The sequence below is a fragment of the Takifugu rubripes genome, chromosome 21 (genome assembly GCF_901000725.2).
Source record: "Takifugu rubripes chromosome 21, fTakRub1.2, whole genome shotgun sequence".
In the NCBI taxonomy this organism is placed as follows: Eukaryota; Metazoa; Chordata; class Actinopteri; order Tetraodontiformes; family Tetraodontidae; genus Takifugu; species Takifugu rubripes.
In genome coordinates, this window is record NC_042305.1 from 4,439,989 (window position 1) to 4,466,102 (window position 26,114).

Genomic DNA, 26,114 nt, shown 5'->3' on the forward strand with positions numbered 1-26,114 from the left:
TTATATTTTGGCGTCAATGGAAACCTCACAAAATGTCGCTCTTTATTTGTGTTTCCTGACTTTTTGCTTTTTTCCCGTCTGTCCGCTTCCAGCAGCTCCTGGCCTGGCCTCCTACACGCACTTGTAGATGAGTCCTGCAACCTTCTTCTGAGTTTGTCAAACCAATCACAATCACACCATCATCAACCCCCTGCAGATGGATCTTGATCAGGAAGTCACTGACGAGGCCGATGCCCCTCCTGTCCAGCGCAACAACCATCAAGGCCGTTCCCGGAACCACAACCACCAAGAAAAGCGCTACAGACGCTGTGAGGCACCTCCTGGGAACAGCGGTGGCAGAGCAAGGATGCCACAGCAGCGGTCACCACAAGAGGAGTCAGGCACGGAGCTTCATCCTGGAGCTCCGGCAAACCAGCACCAACTGCCCCAGCCGATTCCTCGACCAGCAGTGACACGTTATCGCAGACAAGGGGACAGCGAGGCCCGGATCAGAGCCCAGCAACAGCGGCATAGGCAGAGGCAGCAAAGAGAGGCTGAGAGAGCACAACAGATAGCACAACAACAGGACAAGCGTCATCACAGGGAGATGAACCAGGAAGATGAACGGGAGAGGGATGATTCAGCGCTGGCCCGTTCTGCGAGCACCGAGAGCGGCTTCCACACCCACACAGACCGCGCTGAGGGTGACGACGGCTTGGTGATGATGTCATATGAGCCTGAGGCCCAGCCAGATGTGGAGGACGAGGTGGGGAACTATGGAGTCCAGCTAAGGCCTGAGGCAGAAGGGTACACTGAGAATGCCGAAGCTGAGCAACACCCACACCCCAACTATGTCCCCCAGCCGCCACCACTACCGCGTGAACCCCTGCCTGGTATCCAAAACCCACGCAGACAGGACGAAGCAGAGGACATGATGAATGCTGGCTACTCCAATTATGTCTACGCCCAGCCCCCCAGTCATGGCGGAAGACCGGACCTCTTGGTCGGTCAGAGCTTAGACGCTGGACTTACGGAGGAAGCGTACTCCGAGCCATACGACATATATTCACTATCGGAGCATGTTTACGAAGAGATCGGTGAAGTCCCGACGTCTTCTGATGTCGACAGAGCTGAAGACGCCGAGTCTATCCAGCAGAGAAGGGCCGGTTTCCAGCTGTTAGAAGGAAGGCTGGGGGAAGCGGACTACCAACAGCAGGATTCAGTGGGTTCCCGCCTGCGTCACTATGATGAACGCTCTGATGGTGAGTCAGACAGTCCAGAGAAAGAAGCCGAGTTTGCCCCGTACCCACGGGCTGACAGCTGCGACCAGGAGGAGGACGTCAGCAGCACTGTGACAGAGGTCAAAGAAAATCATAGCCCCCAGAGTCCCCACGGTTCCATAGAAGAAGTCATCGGGGAAGAAAATGAGCTCAAACAGGGAGAGGAAACATGCCAAGAGGAGCTTCAAACTGGTTCGGACAAGAACCAGCAAGGAGATGACAGAGGAAACGTGGCCGGTAAACAGCAGGCTGCGATTCCAACAGAAGAGTCTGTAGCAATTAGACACAATCAGCAGAAGAGGGATGCCATATCACTGGCCATCAAGGACATCAAGGAAGCCATAGAGGAGGTGAAGAACAGAACTGTGAGATCTCCCTACACACCTGATGAGCCTAAGGAGCCAATCTGGGTAATGAGGCAGGACCTTAGCCCAACTATAGAGTGTGACCTGCAACCAACGCTGGGAGGTGATGTGAGTAGAGCCGCATTGAACACGCTTTGTTAGATAAAACAGTCAGGATGAGAGTGAACAGGTCTATCTATCTATCCATAAGGTTGTTCACAAGGAGGCAGTAGGATTATATTGATTGATAACTCAGGTAAAGTCAGTTTTCATGCTAGTGTATTCCACCGTGTTAGCAGAATCCCCTCTCCGTCGCATGTGTTGACCGTTTCCATCAGTTTAAGGACTTACTGTAGGAGTGGAGCAAACTAAAAAAATCAGCAGCTTTCTTCTGAAACCAGACTGTTTCTGAAACCAGGATTTCCCAGTCGAAATAATCGCGGTCCGTCTGTGGAGAGTGTCAATCAGTGGTTCACATTAACATTTTGTCAACTGCCTGATTGGAAATACAGGTCCTGTGGTTCCCTCCTGCTGTGATGAAAATGATTTATTGAGTAACTGAGAGAGACGGAGATAAAAAGGTAAAGGGCAGGTAAATAATTCAGTGAGGATCCAGTAACAGAAGGACTTCTGCTGTTTACACGTCCAGTACCAGAATAAACACACAGCCTGTGTGATTAAATGGGAATTCTGCTGTAAGCCTCACGTTTAATGTGAGCACCTTATGTAATGTAAAGTAATATAAGCAGAAACCATCAGCAACCATCAGAGAAGCCTGGACACAAACCGACAGACCCAATTTCCTGATTCCATGATGAATACTGACACCTGATCCTCGTGGTCACCTGACCCCCAGTCCGACACAGTGGTGTCGCATGCACTCCTCTGAACATCACTTCCACTGTGGAACCTGTTGATGTTCAGATGAACGTGTGCATTTGACAATAAACATGGAAAACTTTTGGATGTATCAAGTCGAGAAGCTCGAGGAGGAAGAAGCCAAGCGGAAAGAGCGAACTGAGAGCCGTGAAGAAGATGAGGTACTGATGAATATCTGGAGTTTGTGGTGAAGTCTGAGAGCAAATTTGGTGACACGAAGAGTCTGATTACCAAAACCTTGTTCTTAACAATTTCCTGTTCTTTCTTCCAACACTAAGACTGTGTTCAGTAAATAGAACTATCATCTCAGCACCGTTTATTTGTTAGAAAGGCCAGATGGATAGCATCCTCCTTCATGGCTCTGTGGGAGTTAAAAGAACCTTCTGCTGTTTGGGCACAAAAGAGACATCTCTAAACACAAGATCCAGAGCGGATTCATTTCTCATCACCCATCATCCATATGATCTACACTCAACATTATATTTCATAGAACTTTGCCAAACTTTTTTTGCTACTCTATGAATTTGTTTGATCCTGTGTGAAAGAAAACCCACAAGGAATGCCTGAGTTGGATGTGGAGAACATTTTTATAACTCCCTCCTTTTAGATTTTCTTTCTTCTCTTCTTGAAGTCCCCAGGTTCTGCATCTCCATCTCCTCCAGGAGCAGAGTCCAGCAGGCACCTGCTGCAGGATGACAGCTTCGAGTCGTCTCCCTCCAGTAAAGACGTGCGTTCAGCCTGTTAATATTCATGAAATGCATCCTCACATCAGCCTGAAGTTGTGTTTGAAAGACTGTCTTCTCTTTATTTTTTATCAGTCGAGGAAAAGCCTTGCATCCTTCCCCACGTATGTAGAAGGTGAGTGGTGGGTCTTTTTCTCCGAAGGGTTTTAAGGAGAAGAGGTTGCCAGTATTCTTAAAGAATAGAATTAAAGTTGCTTTTTTTAGTTAAGCTGTTTAAAAAGTCTTCCTTTCACCATTTACTGAAGTTATTAGCAGTGAAATTTAGATAAGAACATCACGTATAAAACAAGAAGTAGTCATAATGAAGACACTTCAGTGTTTCCATTCTATCTAATGCTTCCAGAGCTGTTTGCTAAAGTCAGAATCGTGAATCACTCACAGTTGCTGCAAGAAAAAAGTGAATGACTAATTTTTGCTCATTCATTTATTAAGGAAAATGATACATATCATAAAAGAATGATTAGCTATAAAGTTTTAACATTGTCTTTGAATGTTTTGCGTGTTTGATGAGGGCAGGGACTTTAAATAACAACTTAAATGTCAAAAAATAAAGTTATTCAAAGAAATGAAACAGATCTATTCCTGCAGTTCCTGGTCCCTGTGACCCTGAGGACCTCATTGATGGGATCATATTTGCAGCCAACTACCTGGGTTCCACCCAGCTGCTGTCAGACAAGACCCCCTCCAAGAATATCCGCATGATGCAGGCGCAGGAGGCCGTCAGTCGCATCAAGGTAAACGCACAAAAACAGCTCACCTGTGTTCACACATTTCTGACATCAGTTCAACAACTCCTTAGCAGAGATCTGCTAAAGCTTCATTTCCTGATTTATTTCGAAAGGTGCTCACTCTTGTTGTGTGACTTCTATATTTTCACTTGTTCCCTGTGATTGATTTCATTGTGTGTCTATTAATGGAGTCTGGAGGAAGGTATTCACCAAAGCTCTCCTCTGGTTACATTTTGTACTGAAATTCTAGTAAATCAGTCATTAAGATGTCCCCTTGCTGCTCTATAAAATCTTCTGGTTTCCATATATAGACAGACCTGACAGGAACTTTGTATGAGGGAGCAGCAATTTTTTTTATAGAACTGATGTGAATCCATCTAAATGTAACTCCGGGTGCAAGATTCTTATTATTTACATTAACATATTTAAACAATCACACCATTCCATGTGTGTTTGTTGTTTGAGTGACAAAACCTGATCACACTGAAGAAACTTTATTGATCTGTGGTCAAGCCCTGATGGTACCACAGTCAGTGGTACTGGGGGAGAGCACAAAACACATTCAATACTGGGAGCACAGACACAAAGAAAAGCCTAAATCTGGAATTCAAAAGCTGGACCAGCCGTGAGCGAAGTCAGCACATATCGCTACGAGAACAAACAGGTAAAGAGAGACCCCTGCTGGTAAATATGGGTAACGCATCCGCGTGTCGTGTCAAAGTACAATTTATAGAATGGATAATGAGTTTAAGAAATCTATTATTTTTTTGGTGAAAAAAATAAAAATACTTATGAAATTAATTTAAAAATACATATTTTTTATAGGTAAAATAAGTGTTTAACAATCATTTTTCAATTAGTTTTACCTTTTACGTGTGTGAGATAACATTTTCAGTTTGATCCCTAGTGGTGTTCAATTTGTAAAAATATGGTAAAAGCGAAAACCCGGTGGCCACAGAGCCATCATGAGCGCCTGGAGACAGTTGCACATTGACCTGCTGAGAGTGAAGATAACAGTTGTGATGGTAGCAGCTGAAGACCCTCCTCTCTGTGATCCAGCCAGTCACTCCTGATACTAACCCATGATTCTCCTGTCTGCTTTGTTCCATGCCTGGCAGACGGCCCAGAAAGTAGCCCAGACCAAGAAGGTGCAGTACCTCCGTATCCCAGCTCAGCTTCTGCTTTCCCTCTGCTTGGCTTGTCTGTGTCTGCACGCCACCATCACCCATTTATCCTCTCCTGAATCCAGCAGCCAGCTTGTACTGTTAAACATGTTGGTTGTGTTTGTGGAAGATGTTTTTGTGAAGAATCTAGCTTGCAGGGTTGCAAGAAAGAGCTGTAAACTTGCTGATGCTGAGTTACCTTGATTATTTAATGTTTTTCTACCGTTGATTCCTTATTTTAAAGCCTGTGATCAGAGCATCTCTTTTTATTAACAAAGAGTCAGATGACAATTGGGTCTAGAACAAACGGAGCTGCAGAAAATGCGTTAAATGTCTGGAAGCCGAGGGCACAATTTATTATTATTTTTACAACCACTTATTGGTAATGTGAGCTTGACTTTGTAGACTTATCAAATAACTTAGAGATGACTGGACTCCCAGATGATGCTGACCTTTTCATCTGACGTTGCATATTTAGAAACCGCTTCATAGTTTTCCGTCATATGACAGGCACGGCCCCAAGGGTAGGTCAAGGTCTGCCTGCAGCAGAACACAGTCTCTCTGTTAAAGTTGTACACAGAAATGGGAGCAAAGCCCAGGTTTCATTTCAGTCACTTAAAATTGATCAAGTATATCATGTTGTGAGTCACCAGGATGGAAGCACCACAAATAGATATTTGTGTTAATGTTGGACCAGGATGGAGCAGTAATGCTGCCATTTGGTGAAAACAATAAATTCAATTTTTTTTCTTATTCTGCTCTTGTTATGTTTTCTACAAAGTCCAGATTAGTTTCCAAATCAGTCAGAAAAATTGTGACTCAGTGGTAAAACGCTCCGGGTTCGTTAGCTGGCAGACTGCAGCAACGTTTTGTCCTCTGATGAATTTGCTTGAAAACTATGAATAATATTTGCATTATTTGCACTGTGAAACACTGCTAAATAATTATATAAATATCTGCACTAAACCACTAAAGTCATTCGTCGCTGCACAGGATATTAAACATGAAGTCAGTTCTTCTTTGGAACATTTAAGATGGACTTTATTCATCTTAAATGTTCCAATTTGAAACTTCTTGCATTATTAAGTGTATTTTTGCATGTGTGTGTGTGTGTGTGTGTGTGTGTGCGTGCGTGCGTGCGTGTGTGTGTGTGTGTGTGTGTGTGTGTGTGTCTGTGTGTAGGCCTCTGATGGTGAGCCTCAGCCAATGACAGAAGTGGATCTCTTTATCTCCACCCAGAGGATCAAAGTGCTGAATGCTGACTCTCAGGTACTCGTCCTGGTTGACACGCACCGTCAGGGTTCACCGTGTTCCAGAACACATGATGCTGTGTTTTAGCTCTGCTCATGACTATACAAAAGGTCGCAGACTGCTGTGCTACTCTTTAAAGAAAACACATCGGGCAAAACACATTTGTTTCACAGGCATTACAGAATAGCACATTCATTACACAAGATGCCAATAAAGTTTTCAAAATTTTACAAACATTTAGTTCTTAATATTGAGATTTTCAAAGAGAGCATAAGTGACTGCTGCAGTCTTAAGTGATCGCTGTGGACGAGGCCCTTCATTATCTCCGGTTGTAAAACTGTCCTTTCCTCTAAGTCCCACAAATTCTTGGGATTATTTTTACTTCACTTCACTTCACTTCACTTCACTTCACTTCACTTCACTTCACTGCACTTCACTGCACTGCACTGCACTTAACTTCACTTTACTTTACATCACTTCACTTTACTGCACTTCACTTTACTTCACTTTACTGCACTTCACTTTACTGCACTTCACTTCACTTTACTGCACTTCACTTCACTTCACTTCACTTTACTGCACTTCACTTCACTTCACTTCACTTCACTTCACTTCACTTCACTTCACTTCACATCACTTCACTTCACTGCACTTCACTTTACTTTACTTTACTTTACATCACTTCAATTTACTGCACTTCACTTTACTTTACTTTACTGCACTTCACTTTACTGCACTTCACTTTACTTTACTTTACTTTACTGCACTTTACTTCACTATTTATTTTACTTTAAATGTGCAGCTCATCTGAGTTGTTGCTCAGTGATGTTGGGGTCAGGAGAACCTGATGGTTTCTCCAGAATTCTAGCTCACTGTTTATGACAGCACGCAGTTTCTGACATGCATTTAGTAAACACACGCACACGCGCGCGCGCACGCGCGCGCACACACACACACACACACACACACCACAGTTTTTGAGAAAAAAGGTAAATGCAAGAACTTCTTCTGCTCCTGTTGCGTACCTGCTGCAGAACATCTGGGTGCTGTAATTTGTGCCTCTTTGACGTCCAGGAGACCATGATGGATCACCCTTTGCGGACCATCTCCTACATTGCTGACATAGGCAACATTGTGGTTCTGATGGCTCGGCGCAGGATGCCTCGGCCCGACACTCAGGAGAACGAGGAGGCGTCAGATCCAGGTCAAGAGAGCAGGCGCCAGTACAAGATGATCTGCCACGTGTTTGAGTCTGAAGACGTGAGTAATTGATGTGATGCCTTTGCTCATCTGAAAGTTCTCGCTGACAGACGGATAAACCTGCAAAGTCTGCCTTCCTGTCTCTGCTTTATTTCAGGCCCAGCTGATTGCCCAGTCCATTGGCCAGGCCTTCAGCGTGGCTTACCAGGAATTCTTACGTGCCAACGGAATAAACCCCGAGGACCTGAGCCAGAAGGAGTACAGCGACCTGCTGAACACACAGGACATGTACAACGATGACCTTATCCACTTCTCCAAGTCCGAAAACTGCAAAGATGTAAGCTGGCCTTGTTGTCTCCTACGTTCATGATTTATTCATGCGCAGAACTGTATGTGTTGTATTAACCATCAGTTAAAAGTTTAATTTCCGTTTCCATGGCCACTCTGCTCTCAGGTTTTAATTGAGAAGGCCAAGGGGGAGATTCTGGGTGTGGTCATCGTGGAGAGTGGGTGGGGCTCAATCTTGCCCACTGTCATCATTGCCAACATGATGCATGCTGGGCCAGCAGAACGGTCTGGTAGACTGAACATTGGAGACCAGATTATGTCAATCAATGGGACTAGTTTAGTGGGATTACCACTATCCACCTGCCAGAGCATCATCAAGGTCAGTTCACAGTTGGTAGGTGTGATATTGATACAACTTCATCTGCAGATGTCCTCACAAAACATGGCGAGAAAACTTCCATCAAACTCATGAAGAGCATTTTGAGGAGTTGAAGCCATAGTCTGTCACAGAAAGCAGGACTTCAGGCTTCAGTGTCTGTTTCATCTGCTCTCTTCATGTAGGGACTGAAGAACCAGTCCCGCATCAAGCTGAACATCGTCAGATGCCCCCCCGTGACCACGGTCCTCATCAGACGACCTGACCTGCGCTACCAGCTGGGCTTTAGCGTCCAGAATGGGATTGTGAGTAGCATTCTGCTCTCAGGTGTAAAATTGTGGAAGTCGAGTCTGACTGGATGTGTTCCTGTCACAGATCTGCAGCCTGATGCGTGGGGGCATCGCTGAGCGAGGAGGGGTCAGAGTGGGTCACCGCATTATCGAGATCAACAGCCAGAGTGTGGTGGCAACCCCTCATGAAAAAATTGTCCACATCCTGTCAAACGCTGTCGGAGAGGTGAGAGAAAAGCTGACAGAGGCCGACTTGACGGATTAGGGATTTTATTTCTATACTATAGTCATGTGACCCACTACTGAATGTGGGGGCACGGATACTATGTGGAGGAAAACAGCATCAAATGTCTCATAACTGGCTTTTTAGCTTAGTTATAAACAGCCACAGGCTACATGAGCCTCAGCCGTGCATACCAGTGTCCCCAGTCACTGGGGTTCAAACTGGGAGATGAAAGATGAAGTCAAATGATGGCCTCAGCCAACAGACGTGGACGTCAATGGAAGCCGGTTAAAGATCAGCCGTGCATCTTCCTGTGAGCTGACAGCCAGACTGGGAGATGTTACTGGTCTTTGATTTGTGACTGAACCATTTTTTTAAGTTTTGGGAATGTACATCCCAGACACTGCAAATCACTTATACACCCACATTCTGTTCAACTTTAGAACAAGCTTTATTTTTACGATTCGTGTTCTAAAAATAAAGATTCATGAGATTCTCAACATGGGTGCATTTTTAACCTTTGACTCGTCTTTATAGAGACTTGTTTTGCTCATTCATTTTAAAGTTCATTTCAGAACATTTAAAAAGTATTATCGTGCAGGTTGTTGCAGCAAAACGAAAATTTTTGCCTTTTAATGTGTTTTTTAATGCTCTTTTTACCCACTGCCAGCTCAAGCTGTAGTTTATTAGAGAATTATTCTGAACTGTTGTCGTGTCACTGACAGATTCATATGAAGACGATGCCTGCGGCCATGTACCGCCTGCTGACTGCCCAGGAGCAACCGATTTACATCTGAGGAGGAAACGCCTTGTTCTCACACTCTCTTTAAATCTCCAGTGGTACCGACAAGCCGAAGCCTGAATCCTTCTGTCCTTGGCTGATGGACTACAGCGATGGACACTCAGTCTCGTGCAGGACTGACGGCACCGCCGACACTCAATCTATCCATCTGTGTTAAATCTTTGTGCTCTTTGGCTAAAGGTACCGTTAGCTTCTCTGCAGTGTCTCTCACCTTCACTGTGCTTTTAACTGCGCTGCTATTTCACTGTCGTAACACTGCCACAGTTTTCACACACCCCCAAAGATGCATTTTCTGTTGCATTGCTACCTAAAATGGGAGGTTTCCGGTCATGTTTTGTCAGGGAACTAGATGGTTTCTAGTCCAATAGAGCAGCATTTAATGCAAAGAGCATAGATACTAAGTTCATTCCTGTTTTGATTAATTGTTTGATGCACTGATGCCGAGTCAGAAGCATTTTGTGTTTTTGTAAAGTTCTCTCCAATTATTCCACCAGTATCAGCTCATTTAATGAAAATGTGAGTAAGGAAACAATTTGGGGACAGTCTGAGCTGCCAGATCAGATGACTCCAGAAGCCTCGCCTCTGTTTTCTACTTCCACAGAAAAGGTTCTGAGAAAGAGCTTATGAATCCAGTTGGCAGATATTACAATTTAAATCAGACCAAACTCAATTTTACTAAATCTGAGGACTCCCAAAAAACTCCTCACATTCCACCACTTTGCTGGCTGAAAGGTTGACATTTACTCCTGTTTGCAATTCCACTGTTTGAAGGGGAAAACCCAGTTTTTTAAAACTTCCCATTTGACATTTAAGAGTATTACTGGATGTAGAAAAACTCTCTGGTGTGCATCGACTGGAGGGTAAAAAGGTAAGAGGAATCATTCTTTATTTTTCTATTTCTTGAAAATGTAGCAGACCATGTCATCTGCACTCAAGAACCCTTTTCTGCACCATCAAAGCTCCTGGTATACTAAAACTGACTCATGGAGCGATCTTTTGATGAATGTCAAGATGTGTGAGCCACACAGGGCCCATTTTATACTTCTGTTATACTTCTCCAAACTTGATGAACTTCCTTTAACTCGGAAGGTCTTTTTTTATCCATTTTCCTGCTTCCATTCAAGTTACACTGCAATTCCAGCAGCTGCGTGAAGCCACTAGCAGCCTTTCACAGACGGGCTGCTTGTTTGCATTCTTTTTTCATGCTTTCTTGATCGTGTGCTTCTACCTCGAGTGAGTACTCTACAACAGAAATTTACATGATTTCTTTGTTTGTGACGTTCAGTAATGTTTACAGCTTGTAGTCACTTATGTGAAAGATGAAGCGGTTTCACACCATTTGTGCTGGAGACTTGTTGCCTGGTTCCATCTGTTCTGTGTTTAGCACCATAAGAACACACCTGAAACACTGTTGGGAACACAGACACCGTGGAGAATGGCTGTAGTAGGAAGTGAGGATACACACCAAACAAACAGAAAGACACTTTACACTGGCTTGTGTTTCCACTGCACAGCTTCACCCATCTAAGCTCTGGTGCATTAGCGCGGCAGCGTTGAAGATAATAATTGAATGAAGATGAATGTAACAGAGAGGAATGGTTTCTTTGTGCTAACATTAGCCACTCAAGCTGAAGTGATCCTCAGTACTGAAGTGTCTTTATCCTCTTTGCAACATTCATTCTTCTTCTTTTCTTGCCTGGGCTTTCTACAGAATTGCTATAACAACTGAAAAGGATCCTACAGATTTGCATGGATCAGAACGGGGGTGAACTGAGTGAGCAGGTGGGAAAAAATGGCATAAATTATCCCAAATCATTGTGAATCTCCCTTCAGGAGATGCAGTTTTAAGCCTCTGAGCATGTTTAAGATGCTAATTCTACTACTCTAGTTCTTTTAGTACCACAGCAGTCATGACTTTCAGTCCCACTTTAGCTGTAACATAAAAACGAGGAAATTGTCCTTTAGATGACTGACAGCAGCCTGACAAATGGGCAGCAGGTGTAAGTGTTGGCCATGACCCTGCTGCTGCTGCTGCTGCTGCACTGATAGTCTGATAATCCAGGAAGTAGGTTAGCCTGCAGGTTCTGTTGGCATTCTTAAAAGTAACAGTCACTCCAGTCAAAAATGCAGAGATGGCCATTAACTCCCAATTCCGTCCTAAGGGATTCTTCTTTGGTCCAGGATTGATTTTATGACCCGTTTAACTGAGATTTGTTGAGGTTTCGCATCATTTTACCAATTTAAAGAGATCAAAGATAGCATAGCAGATTAGAAAAGATAATAAATTATTAACTGGTGGAGTTTCATATGAATATGTGTGAATTCGTCTGAATCATTTGCTGGTAGAAACTGAACTCATCCACATGCAGCAGGCTGGAGTTTGTGTTTTTCAAATATACTTGTGGCTGTGGCACAAAGCTGAATACAAAGTTGACACCAAAGGCAGATGTTTCAGTGTTTTTTCTTCAGATTTAAAGCAAACTCAGATGAGTCTGCAGGACCTCAAGCCACAGCTTTCAATGTTCGGTGTGTGTGTTCATCTGAGGAAGGACATAAACTTGCATCTAAACTGGACACCAACCAGTTACTGTCTGGCTCCAGCCACACTGGTTTGTTACCGATGTTTGTCCTCGTAGACGAAGCTCATCTTGGCCTTACTCTTTCTTCCTTTGCTGAACTTTACAATCTTTAAGCTGATTTTGGACTTTTAACACTTGTTTCTCTGGAGCTGCACCCCAGTGTGTATGTGCGTGGGTGTGTGATTATAACCAAACCAATGTACTCCGCGTTTAAACATAAACCAGATGGATATATAGAGCAGTTATAGATTAAATATATAGAATTGTGTAAAAGTATATATACTTTTTTGTGTGTTTGAATTGGCAGATAGAGGAGCTTCAGAGACATTAACGTGCGTGGAATGTAGGACGCTGACGTGTGAAATCCCAGTCATGTATATACACTAATAGAGCACAATATAATTTTAGATGTGTAATATTTGTCCCTGTGGTCCTTCAGGGATTGTAGGCTAGCATGAAGCTGATAAGACATTGAGCACTTGAAGTCACAGCAGGCTGGTTAAACAAGTATTTAAGTGCACTCATCCTGAATGTAACTGTCGATGTATCTACAGACTCTAAACATACGAAAAACACCATTTCTGTAAAAGCAACAGCAATGTTAATTTATTTGCTAGCTTCTGTGACGTTCTAGCTGTTGGAGCTACATTTCTGTACCTGAGCCTGAATATTTATAACAGTATTTACATCAATAAATGACTTGCTGAAACACGTCTGTCCGGGCTGTTGTGAATTTTTTTTTTTGTTTTAAAGTGGTTCATGTTTCCGAATCAGCCATTTTAACTATAAAAGTTGCCGTTACCAATTTTGATGTAGTCAGATGGTTCTGAATCGATTCAGCTACACCAGTACGGAAATGTCAGCGAGTCTGCTTTATTGGCAGATTTACGCCCACTATGTGCTATAAACACAAGTTTAAGTTTTGTCTGAAATGCTTCAGATGTTTTGCGAGAGCGTGAGACGCTGTTCAGTCAGCAAATCCCTGAAAAAAGCTCTGGGAAAAATCAACCACAACTGTTTTCAAGTACAGCTGTATTGAGTTGGCATCAACACTTACAAACAAATTCACATGTGAAAATCTAAATAAATGCTTTAAAAGCATTGAAAATCTTCAGTTCTGGGGATCTGTTTCAGTACAAAGTGCCCCAGTTTTGATTTACACAAATCAACAGTCACAAAACAATAATAGCAGAACAATCTATAAAAAAAACGTGCAATCACCCCTCACACACGCACGCACACATGCGCTCAGTGATGAATTTGAACAGTTTTTCTCAGAGTTTAGTTAAGATAAGGCAGCTTCCTGTTGTGCTGCCCTCTGACGCGCTTCCTCTCAGAGCACCGTTTCCTTAAACACTCCGATCAGGCTGTGAGGTCGCTCTGAGGGCTCCAGACGAGATCCTGCCCTTGAACCTGCTCTAGAGCCCACCCTCGAAGACACTTTCCTCCTGACTCCCCGTTGTTCTGCGAGCTCGATGGCAGCACAGGTGAAGGAGCTGAGGTCTCCACAGCTCTGCAGGTGCAGCACACCCGGCCTCCTCCTGGGGGGACGAGGGAACGTCTGGGAACAGCTGCCAGCCGCTGGCTGCTGGGGAGGTTTAGGCTGGCAGGGACCTAAATCAGAGTCTATGAACACCTGAAAGCACATTTGAAAGTAAACGTAACCACACAATAGATGAACAACACTATTATTCTCCGAAGAAAGCAATTTCCCCGTGAGAGTGAAATTCTGAAAGATTCCTTCTTAATCTTTGGTTTCCTGTTGATGTGGTGCAGCTTAAATTTTAACTCATTCATAACGTTTATCTCATCCAATTTGTTTATTAGCAGAATTGAGTGAAACAGTAGATTTAAGGGGAAACCCCAACCACATAAAGAACAATAAAGCAGAAATATGTAGACTAACAGATTAAGCCTTGCTTGTATTCTTCTGAATGCTAACTGTACATCCAGAAACTCCTACCTGTTCTATATAACTTGCACAACGTACAGCCTCTTCCATATGCTCCTGATCGGACTCCAGAACATTCCGGATGCTCTCCACCAACTCCTGAACCTCCGCGTTCAGACCCTGAGCTGCTGGCTGCTCCAGGATTTTCCTGACCAGCTGCTGTGTGTGTCGGTAGCTTTGGTAGTCCACCATGGAAGAAGGCCGGGGCCGCTGGGGCACTCTGTTGCGGCTGCCCCGCCGAAGCGTGACCTGGTTCTGGGTCTGGGCGGACAACGTGGACTGTGATGTCTGAGTGGAAGAGTCTGTGGTCCGAAGAGATGGGGCGAGGAGGGCGTCACTGCTGCTCTGCTCTTCAGCCGGGACCAGAGGGGAGCAAAACATTTCAAGTTCAATTCATCACCACCCGCAATGATTCAGATGTGAAATCACTCTCCAATAATATAAAAATTGTGTGTCCCTGTAGCAGAAAACTGAAGAAAAAGTGGAACCTTTTGCAATCAGCACCGGATCACTGCTGGAGCGATGAATTTTTGCCTTCCTCCACGTCATCTGCTGCTGCTGCGGTGGATGGAGCGCAACGACGCCCGCTGACGCTGATAATGGACTCGTGTCTGTCGACAGAACAGAACCAAGAAAAAGACCCGACGGTTACTGATGGATACCGACTCCATTAGCTTGAACAGGCCATAAAAAACTGAACCTGACCAAAAAAAACCTGGTTCTGACCTTTGCTAATCTTAACTGACCCTCATCTGAGACTGGATGCTCTAAAAACAGACTTCAGACTATCCACCATGACTCAGAGAATCATATTCAGATCACCCGGACTGCAGGAGGATCCGATTATCACATCATTGGAGGAATTAATACACAATGTGGAGGCTGGTTGTGATGCAGTTGTGCACAACACCAGACAGTAATCCGACCTGACGGGTGTAACGTGATCTCATTAGCATTTGAGGTCACACAACTCCCATGGCATGCAGGGTCCCCATTGTTTATACCCTGCCCAACAAAAGCGTGCCCCAGAACTGGGCTTCCAGAGTGAACAGAGCCAGAACTCATCAGCAGTGGCCAGTCATTAGATTTATGCTGTTTGCTTCCACGTCTGTTAAAAATATAAGATTACTGCATGCAAGCGCGTTAAGTTACAGGAAACCAAGAATAGAAAAGCTTGTTTTCTAGCTTGTGGGTGCAAACGTGACAGCAGAAGGTCCCGAACAGAAGTTATTATTAACCCCGAACCGTGAGCACTGCTGGAAATAATGGTTGATCTAAAGATTTATGGGTTTTTTTCTGACATAGCTGTGAATTTTTCATACAGGTTTCATTTTCATTTTCTGCTGCTGTCAAATATCCGTTAATTAGGTCTCTTTTGCCTCGCTTGATATTCTTTTCTAACTGATCGTTGACAGTTCAACATTATAATCTCAGGTGAGGGTTAGACTCAAGATCATGGCGCTGTAACTGCACTAAACCGCCGACATTTCGGCATCACCGACCCCGCAGGTAGAGATCTAAACATCCAGCAACGTCTGGTTCTAACCAGGGAATTATTTATTTATGATTTCATCTCACAAACCAGTCCAAGGTTCTGTCACCAGACACTCTGTCAGGATTTCTTCATGACACCTGTTGTAACATCGTCTGCTGCCAGTCAGAGATGTCCAGCGCAGATGTCCTACCTGAAACGCCGGCGGCAGCAGGAGAGGCGGCCTGACTCACTGAAAGCTCAGTCAGAGCGATTTGTGGCTCCTACAACGGACGCAGAACATCACACGGTCACACCAGTAAAACAACTACAGATGTTAGTCAGAAAAGGAACCATAAACACATTTTTCTTTTGTCTTTCTGTTAACTTGTACAATGAAGGACAATGAAGAGGAACGTGTAAAAACTCAAGTTCAAGCATATTTAACGATAATGTTTCCAGGAAGAATTGGGATGTATTAAAGACTTCTGAATGATTGTTCTGTAAAACTCAGGTGTTACTTGTATGTACCTGTGTGACTGTTTCTGCAGCAACAGCTTCATATGGGGGTGGAGGGTCCAATGGGCAGAAGACCTCAACTCCTTTGATCCGAGCCCCGTAGATATGAGGGAGGGGTATCATGCTGTCCCCGAGCATCCTGGCAGGAATAAACCACAAACCCATCACATCCCCCTTCGCAACAACTCAACACATAAATCAGTTCCTTAGTGATAAATCCCTTAATATAAATGAATACTTCAATAATCAACTAAGAAAATTAGTGTCTTTTTGAGTAAAATTTAACATTATTTGGACAGATTGAAAAAACCCTCTAAAAACCACCTGCAATGCACGTAATTGATGTCAGATTTACATCCCATCACTTCTGTACAAGTCACACCTGCTCAGGTCCAATGTGCCACTGCAGATCCCAGAAAATCAAACCTCATGTAAACACAAAACGTGTATGTACACGTCCGCAGCGAATGATGGATCACTTAATGATCCATGAAATCACCACATTGTGTGGCATTGCTCTGGTCACCTGCGAGCCACACGGGGTGTGTAGGAGTAAAAGGTGGAGAAATAGGAAGGTGGAGGGGCTGGAGCCACAAAATCATCGGGGCCTGGGACAGGGGGAGGCTCCTCCTGGTCTTCAACTGTGGTCCTGGACTCATCCTATCACAGAGCAGTAAAACCCATCACATGGTTATTCTAGATGGATGGATGGAGGGATAGATTGATGGATTTTGAGACATCAGGAGTCAGATAGTCAGCTGCCTGTGCCCGCCTGCCTGTCAGCTTCAGGAGCTGCCAGACAGAGCTGCAAGAGGTGTGAACGTACCATGCAGGATGCTCTAGTGGTGAAGATCTGCAGATATCTGAGAGCCGCCGCCATGAGGCACACCGCAGTGGTCAGAGCATTCAGAGCACACAGTGCAAACAACACTTTCTGGAAGAAAAAAAGAAAACACTGTACTGGTAACTATAAAAAAAAATTTTTTTTTAAATAAATGGAGCTTTAAAAGGCATTTTAAGACCACTTAAAGATCTTTACATGACTGTCTCTATTCACCCTTTCATATCACATTCATGCACTGATTCACACAATGAAATCCAATCAGGATTTAAGAATCATCCGTGCAGATGCACACACTGAAGACGCAGCTTCAGGAGCTACTGGAAAGATCTGTGTGCAAGGTCAACAGGAATGTCCATTCTAAACATGAACAAACTGGACTCTACTGGGTAATTCTGAACCGACCGAGTCTGGGACTGCCGCTATGGACACATACTGATGGTGGTGGTTTGCCGATTAAACACAGCAACTTAAAATTCTACATGATGCATTCAAGGACTGTGGGGAAAAAACAACCAAAAAAATACTAGACTAAAAGTAGCTCTCGGTGATGTCATTCTAAGAAAAATCTTAGAAATTCCGCAAATCTTTAGATTTTTCTTAAAAGTTATTGACAAAGCATCTTAGGACCTAAGAGAGCTGCTAAGGAGAAAACTTGTTAAGAGGAGGGAGGAGGACTTTTATGAAGCATCAGTGTCTTAAACAGAGAAGATGGTTGAAAGACAGAGGAAGGAGAGAGATTCTCCGTATACTGAAGGACAGTGATTTAGACTCTCCCAACTTGGTCATGCAGGGATGATGTTGTGGTTGACCTCATCAGGCGTCCCTCCCAACGTAGTTAGGCAATAACAGCTGAGATGAAGTTAATCACAACATTGGATACCTCGTTATCATACGTCGCCTTAACCACTTAATCCTTTTAAGGGTCACGGGGAGGTTAAACGATGGGCGAAGGTAGGGTCCACCCCTGGATGAGTCGCCAGTTCATCACAGGGCCCTATATGGAGCATTTTTGTGGGTTTGGTACCTTGCTCAAGGGTATTTGGGCAATGCTCCGAAGGTGTTCTTGCACTTTCCCCTGCTACCAGAACACCTTCCATGTTTTGTCTGTCCTGGGCTTGAACTAAGAACCCTCCGCTTCAGCCCAGCCCCCCAACAGACTGAGCCCTACCTTGTATACCTGGCTATGGGAACAATGTCACCACCATCAGTTAGCAAAGGGGGTTTCAATTGTGTTCTCGTCAATCTGCTAAAACTAAATGGCTTTGTACAGTGATGCTGGTAATGACGGTAACTACTGCGTCCGCCATTAGCATCAAGTAGATTATTATTGCAAATTTAGTAATTTGCAAATCAGTGAGTTTCATCATCATGACCTACAATTATTTTCATGATTACACACTTGTTAATACAGTCGCTTGTTGTCAATGTCCTTTCATTATGAGGAGCACGTTTATTGTTGTACCAACCAATCACAGCTTCATCTTCTAGCAACCTCAACCACACCACCAGAGGAAGATTAAAGTTTGTCCTTCTTGTTCAGAGATACTCTAAAAACATCCTGAATCAGAGTCTTTGCTAGGAATTTTTAGGCTAAGTTGGGAGCTCTTAGGTGAATACAGGTCCTGAGGTGTTCAGATGCAATGTCAAGAAAGTGAAACTTGAGCACTACAATACTAATTTTATAATTACCGTAATTTCTGGTGTATAAGCCGCTACTTTTTTCCCCAGGTGTCAAACCCTGCGGCTTATTTATGTTGTTTTCCTGCTCATGATCTTCAGACCAATAAAATTACAGAACAAGTCACTAACACAACGGTAGGGTCAGTTATTTAGATCCTTGATTTGGCGCTTCATACACGTAACACACACCCTCATCTTGGAATATGAAGGAAAGAATTTATTTCATGCTGCTTTTAAATTAAATGCCATCGATCTGGATGTAACAGATGGAAATAGAGCTGCTGCATGTAAGTTTGGCATGAATTAATCCATGGTGAGACGTTGGAGATGGTACAAGTGTCTCAAAGCAAAAAGATGACGAAAGCTTTCCTACTTCAGCGCTGTCTGTGGTACTAAGGTAGACACCTGCGTTTTATAGTCGAATGTGGCTTATATATGTAAAAAGTTGATTATGAACTACCGTAATTACCATTGCGGCTTACATTTAGGTGCGCCCCCACACCAGAAATTACGGTAGGGGGCCCTGAACATGTGACTAATAGATTTGTGGTTGTTATTGTGACCTCGTGTCCTCGACTGTCTTATCCTGTATGAAAGTAACAGTTCATTCTATCCTACAGTCACTTCAAGGCCACAGGACACCAGCTATAAATAAACAGCCTGTTTGTAGAAGGATCACGTGAGAGTGAGGTGGCACTCCACACTGCGTTAACCTTGATTAAAATAATGCACACAGACAGTAACCACACGCACATCAGCATTCGCACACATACAAGGAGGTGTTTGATAAATGTCTGTTATTCCTGTTGGGGTTCGATTGGTGAGCTCAGAGTGCAGAGTCAGCAGGGCACCTTCAGCAGGATCCTCATGGTGCTGCAGGAGTGAGCAGGATGAAGCTGCAGCAGCTTCTCCTCAGGACATTTGGAGGTAGGAGAGACGGCGCAGCAGTAACACACGTCGCCGGCTTCACTCTAGAGGAACACACAAATCAGCAGAGACGGAAGAGATCAGCTCACATGCTTTAACATCCCTGACTGGGACATGGAGCATAAATGACTGGTCATAATAGGACAGATGGCATAAATGAACTGGTTTGAGTGGGACAGGGAGCATAAATGACTGGTCATACTAGGACAGATGGCATAAATGAACTGGTTTGCCTGGGACAGGGAGCATAAATGACTGGTTATTCTGGAACATGGAGCATAAATAACTAGTTATTCTGGGACAGAGAGCATGATGGAATGGACTGGATTGACTGGGACAGGGAGCATGAATGGCTGGTTACTCTGGGAGACAGAGCATAAATGGCTGGTTACACTGGAACAGGGAGCATAAATGACTGGTTACACTGGGACAGAGAGGATAAATGGACTGGTTACACTGGGAAAGAGTGCATAAATGACTGGTTATAATAGGACAAGGAGCATACATGACTGGTTAATCTGGAACAAGGAGCATACATGACTGGTTACACTGGGACAGAGAGGATAAATGGACTGGTTACACTGGGAAAGAGAGCATAAATAACTGGTTATACTAGGACAAAAAGCATAAATGGACTGGTGAAATTGGGAAAGACAGCACAACTGGACTGCTTATACTTTTTTACTGTTATTACATGAGGACTAAAAATGAGGCATCACTTAAAATTCCCTCGTCAAATCGGGGATTTCGGTTCTATGAGCTGGTCACGTGAGATGATTCCATTATGAGTTTGAGAGAGTCACCATTTCCCCTCCAGGGAAAAACTCTATTTTAGCCCAGTCTATTTCTGACAGACTGTCCAAAACAGAAAGGAAAAACAGACCTGTCGATATCTGAAAGTAACCTGGGTCACCAGGTTAAACTCATTTCAGATTGCACAACAAACAATTATTTCATTACTATATGTTTATCTGAAAGTCAGATTTTTAAAAGTGACCTCTGCATCATGTAGCTGTCACAAACTTGGAACCTTGATCCTTAGAGTAACCTTTTTTGTAACTTTTGGGCTACATTTGATGTAATATCACATATATAATGTCGCTTAACATTGTAGTATAGTGGCGATATGAACAAGCTCGTGTCCTCGGACTAGACAGCTTTACGATACAAAGACGAAGAAGAATTAATCTGAACATAAAAACTGGGTTGGGGAGAGTGCCGAGTGATTTACTGCTCATCCAAATGTTACAATATAGCATCCTCACCAGTCTGCAGCTGGTCATACTGGAAACCAGCTGGGCTCCCTGGCAGCAGAGGATGAATCCAGCCAGATTAAGGAGCACACACACCACAGACAGCAGGACAAACACATTGACCTGGAGATGTAGGTGCGGGGGAGGGGAGGTGGAAGAGGGAAGGGAAGATGGATCATTGTGGTTTCAACGCTAAAACAGACGGTCAGATCTGTAAAACAGTTAACAACCATGATGTCATCGATGGTGAGAGACGCGACACTCAGACACACACAGGCGACTGTCACACAAGAGAGAGGACGACTACTCATAATGGTGTTTCCAATAATATCTCTTCTTAACCAGTAAGAAAGTAAATCTCCACATCTACCTCTGGAAATTATTAGGATTCAAAGCCCTCACACAGAAAAGTGTTGTTCATTATTTCAGGCCTCAGCTGTCGGTTCTCTCTGCAGCCTAATCAGAGCTCAAGTGCTGCTTACAAGATACTTGCACACTTCATATTTCTGACTGAAGAAAAAAATCAATGACCTCCAACAGAAGGTTAATATTTGCTGGTCTGACATGACTGGTCACAGCCGCTCCAGGCTCTTTAATCCATGAAAACAAAAACAATCTCCAAATTTTTTTGGGACCTTATTATTATTATTTTTCATATTTACCATCGATAAGATCTAACAAGCTCTTAGAGATTTTATTTGTTTCTGCTCTTAAGCATTTCAAATCCTGACTCTACATGTGTGGCTCGTTGTCCTTTAGATGAGGAGCCATTAAATCTAAAGCATGTCTGCAGCCTTGTGGTCTTAGCGTGCGTTGTGAAGCTGAGGATACGCCCTGAGCAGCCTACAGAAAGCAGATACCATCAGATTCAGCCTGAAAAAAAAGGAAGCAGTTCCTGTTTTCCTTTAGCTGATCTTCAGTTCTATCAGGTTAATGGTTTTTTTAGGAAAGAACAATGACTTTGGTCATGTGACCAGGAAGCTATAAGCCTCCGGCCACTGTCCTTCGTGGGGCTTGTTTGCCATCAGGCTAGATGACATAGAGCCGTGTTCATTACAGGTTGGAGGCATGAATCCGGTGAATGTCTTGACACCAGATCATTGTGAAATACTGTGGGCCTCCCCCTGACATATTTATCCACAAACTGTTTGGTTGCACCTTGAAAATAAAGTGCAGCTGCTGTAATGTTTGACAAAGCAGCAGAAACCTGTCAGGACTGCTTCCGCCTGCTGCGGCCTCACAACCTGCCGTCACTGCTGGTCCCAGGATGCCGGGTTTTCTAGCCCTCTTCATTCACAACTACACCATTTTTTCTAATTTCAGCAAGCTTCTTTTCTGCATTACATGCCACAGAGAGCACATTTCCAATGCTGATGGTGCATTTTGTTCCATTTACCTGCTTTATTTAACCTGTTCTGAGACTACAGTCTGAGACTGGGTTAACTGTAGGAATAAATTAGAGAAACCTTATCCTCATTCTCAGGAGAATGATGTGCTAAGGTTATATATTAATATCTTATTTTTTTAAGATGCAGACCTCTGAATATGCATGTTGATGTTAACATCTCATGGATCTGGACAGTGATGGCTACATCAGTGAAATTACAGTGGAAGTTGACAATAGGATAAGATGCAGGTTTATTAGGTCTAAAATCTGGACTGAATTTAGTTTTTACAAGACAGGACAGACAAACTATAAATAAATACTTGATAATATGGAAGAACTGACTGAGGAAGGTTAAATACATGGAAGAATTCAGATTCTGTTAATGTTTAAACAGTGAAAGATTAATATATATTCAACTGGTTTTTGTGCCGTCAACAACATAACATAATGAGGAAACCACCTGTCTTACCAGCAGCAGCATTGGCCTCCTCCATGTTGTGAGGCCAACAATGCCCGACAGAATGACCTGAAACACACGAGGAAAAGAACATTGATTTAAATTCATAATCACATAAAGTTCAGTCACTTCAGTCACAAAAATATTATTAGTATTTGAAGAGAAGCAAAACAGAAGAATTCAGTTTAATGCAGCTGAGATCCAAAATAAAGACATAAACTGTGATGACATCAGGACCACATACTGAACTCACCGGGGATACAACAAGACGACCACCTACCTAAACAGCTAAATAGCAAATTTTTAGGAGAAATGGCATTCAAAAGCAATCATTAAAAAATCGAAGGATGTGCTTCCACCAAATTGGCAGCAGCTGAACAACAGCCCTAAACCCTTTCTGTAGACAGCCGGTGCAGACGTTTTCCTGGACATACGCGCACACACACCCAAAGTCCTGTGTGTCTGTAAGATCACTCTGACCGGCCTCATCACACACACTCAATCAATGTTTGTCTTGACTGCCCAGCCTTGGTTGGGGGTCATATTAAAGGTGTGTATAGCCTCCATTAATTATTGAGTATTTCAATAAACTTTTGTGTGTGTGTGTGTGGGGGGGGGGGGGGGGGGGGGGGTTCTTTAAAATGCTCTTGTTGGAACTTTAAGCATGTTTCACATCATTTTACTATTGACTGTAAACACATTTCTCACATGATACATTTTTGTTTGACATTTCAGAAGGTGATAAACATGTGTGTGGATGAGATGTGGCAGAGCACTTTTCAAGCTGCCACACTTCGCCATCATAGACGTCCCGCCTCGTCCCACAGAAGCAGGTTTGATCCACCCGAAAGCTGTTAAGAACTGTGCCGAAGATTATCTGTACATTCAGCACTTATGATGCCTTAAGGTAGTGAGCCCACAACAAGTATTCGGACTCACACATTTTCATAGCAGTGATGTTTGAGCAGATAGATTTTGTTGAGTTTATGCAGAGATTTGTTCTGGCTGATACTGGCTGAAACGTTGACTCCCAGACCCCCACAGTGCCAACTCTCTCATCCTGACTTCAGAAATTACTATTTGCTCTTTTTATACTTAGATGTTACAGCAACTGCAGATCTATTTGCCAATATTTCAGCCTTTCAAAACCCTGCACGTGCAAAGTGGGGAGATTTTAAAAAGCAACACCCTTAAATAAAAATTAATAAGTTATCTCATTCTAAATGAAAAGTGTGTTTTAATTTGGAACGTTTCACTTTACATATGCATGCAGCAGCAGCACACTGAGGGCTGACACCAACCCCCAGAGGTTGAACACCTCGAGCAGAAATCAGATAAGTTCCACAACAACTCTCACGTTGTTGCGCTTTTATCTGTCGTCATTTCCGCCTTAAAATGGGAAATAATAATATAATGAAGAGTTTTCTCCCCCCCCTTAGCATAGATTTTTACCAACATCAGCCCACACAGATGGCTGCAGCCTCGGACTGGTGCGTGCATGACGGAGGGAGAACAACCATCAACAACCGCACATGGAGGCGAACTTACCGACGAACCGGCCCAGAACGGACAGGAGTTCCGAATGGGGGGAGAGTTGCTGAGGGACAGAGCTCCGAAGGACAGCGCCACCATGGATCCTCCGAGCAGCAGCTGCAACAATCCGAGGGAGAGCAGCGGCCGCCCGGGCAGTAGCCGAGACCCGCTGCCCGTCATCCGCGACGAAGCGGACAAGCCGCGGGGTCGATTCCGATGTGGCGGCTCGCTGTGCGGCGCAGCTCCGGTGACCGGACAGCAGGATCCCGGCAGCACCACCGGCAGCGACATTCCCACAGATTGGAAGGAAAATCCGAGAATGTGCGGGATTAGTGCAAGGAAGGGTCTGTGCTCCCGAACTGCAGGGTGGGTCCCCCTGCCATCATGGTGGGCAGTTTTAAATAACACGCTGACTGAACGGCACCGCTGCTGGGCTCACTTTCACATAGTTTGGCAGCCTGTTCAGTCAGTAAGAACGGGGGAGGGGCAGAAGCAGCTAGCCACTGTGGGACATGTGAGCAGCTCTTCTGCAAATCAAAGAAATGTGTTCCCATCCCTCCAGGCTGCTATTCATCTATCACTAACGTAATTGAGGGCCTGGTTTTTGTTATCTATCCAGAAAGTTCTGTTTCCGGCCTGGAAGCATGAAATCCTGGCAGCTCCACGTTTTATTGGGACATTTTGATTTCTTAACTTTTTTGTTAGTGACTTTGTTCTTTCCATCTGAACAGCAGAAGCAGAACCGATTGTTAGATGGAGACTCTGATGGTGCCATTTTTGCCCTGGGGACAAAAGAATTTGGTGGTGTGCAATCACAGAACTGCCCTTTGGAACTGAATTCATCACAATAAATGAGAATATCAAAGACTTGATTATATTGTAGCGTGTTGGGGAGGGTCAATGTGGGAATTTCCCAGCATGCTTTGTGGCAGTGTGTCTGTGGGTTCAGGTTTGTGTTAACCCTGTTTTTGTTGTAAATGTTATTTTTTACAACTTTCAATGTTAGTGTTCTATTTATTGAGTTCTGGTTGTTGATGTATTTAATTACTGTTTTAATTACTGTTTGCACTTGGACACCAAAAGCAAGGTTATGTGTGTGATTGAAGACCTCCCTTTGTTCGTGTATCTCGTGTTAAGTATTATATGGAATGGCACTCTGGAGGACATTTGCAGAACAAGCCTACAGAGGTTTCAGTCTGAGTTCTCCCACAGCCAAGAACCCTAGAGTGCTACAATATTACTTCATATAGCTCAAGCATCTTCAAAGTAGAATGTTATTTTTAAAAAGAGTGTGGGGTCTCACTCTTACCACTCTATTTAGATCAATAACTCCAAACAGCAGCAAAGATTGATGTTTTATTGGGTCAAAGGTCAGTGCAGCATCTCCTGGGAGATTTAAGGGCTCTTTCTTTCTTGCTTCCTTCAGTCGACCAGCTTTATGGAGATGCTGGTTTCACTTTCCCAGCAGGACTTGTCACCTGCCCACTCTGCCAAAGGTACCTTAACTGGTTTAAGGACCAGGTGTCCTGTGTTTGACTGTCCTGACCTAAAGGAGAATGGGTGCACCATTGTGGAGAGAAGTGAGAGACATCAGCCACACAATGCTGGAGGGCTGAAGGCCACTATCAGAGCAACCTCCACTTCCAGAAGACCCCAGCAAACCCACAGACTGATGGACCCCTACAGAGCTGCATTACTGCAGTTCCTTTAAATGGAACCCATACTAAGAACTGAGTGACCATTCTTGCTTTCTCATGTGTGTGTGTGTGTGTGTGTATGTGTGTGTGTCTTGACAGCCCTCTCACACACATTATTTCTGCTATTTTGGGTTAAAGCTGGATTGTTGTGAATTGGAGGAGGAACAGGAAGCAGAAAGAGGAAGTAGGAATAGAAAACAGGAAGTAGAAGAAGTGGGCTACAACAGCAGGACTAAATGTTCCTGCCAACATTAACTATACCCTGGTAGA

General features: G+C 43.9%; 2 protein-coding genes across 3 annotated transcripts in view; one reads left to right on the forward strand and one right to left on the reverse strand.

The window, feature by feature from the left end:
* Positions 1–25,019, forward strand: part of apba1a (amyloid beta (A4) precursor protein-binding, family A, member 1a) — a 35,043-nt gene extending 10,024 nt beyond the window's left edge. The window contains exons 2-16 of the mRNA XM_029829996.1: positions 93–1,732; positions 3,114–3,209; positions 3,301–3,340; positions 3,814–3,959; positions 5,072–5,101; positions 6,299–6,385; positions 7,442–7,627; positions 7,725–7,904; positions 8,022–8,234; positions 8,417–8,536; positions 8,607–8,747; positions 9,470–10,414; positions 23,350–23,447; positions 23,888–24,513; positions 24,879–25,019. Coding sequence (XP_029685856.1) covers positions 197–1,732; positions 3,114–3,209; positions 3,301–3,340; positions 3,814–3,959; positions 5,072–5,101; positions 6,299–6,385; positions 7,442–7,627; positions 7,725–7,904; positions 8,022–8,234; positions 8,417–8,536; positions 8,607–8,747; positions 9,470–9,541 — 2,847 coding nt within the window. The 5' untranslated portion in view covers positions 93–196 and the 3' untranslated portion in view covers positions 9,542–10,414; positions 23,350–23,447; positions 23,888–24,513; positions 24,879–25,019. The remainder of the gene's footprint in view (positions 1–92; positions 1,733–3,113; positions 3,210–3,300; positions 3,341–3,813; positions 3,960–5,071; positions 5,102–6,298; positions 6,386–7,441; positions 7,628–7,724; positions 7,905–8,021; positions 8,235–8,416; positions 8,537–8,606; positions 8,748–9,469; positions 10,415–23,349; positions 23,448–23,887; positions 24,514–24,878) is intronic.
* On the reverse strand, positions 12,704–24,474 carry fam189a2 (family with sequence similarity 189 member A2). Of its 2 annotated transcripts, XM_029829997.1 has the most exons (11): positions 24,163–24,474; positions 22,627–22,683; positions 20,783–20,893; positions 19,442–19,561; positions 16,893–17,000; positions 16,593–16,726; positions 16,079–16,205; positions 15,762–15,831; positions 14,565–14,687; positions 14,089–14,426; positions 12,704–13,761 (listed from the first exon to the last, which is right to left on the reverse strand). In XM_029829997.1, the coding sequence occupies exons 1-11, from the start codon at positions 24,436–24,438 to the stop codon at positions 13,459–13,461; spliced, it is 1,767 nt and encodes a 588-aa protein (XP_029685857.1). In that variant the 5' UTR covers positions 24,439–24,474; the 3' UTR covers positions 12,704–13,458. The 2 variants fall into 2 exon arrangements, with proteins under 2 accessions (XP_029685857.1, XP_029685858.1); XM_029829998.1 differs by lacking the exon at positions 20,783–20,893.
* Positions 25,020–26,114: the final 1,095 nt, after the last annotated feature.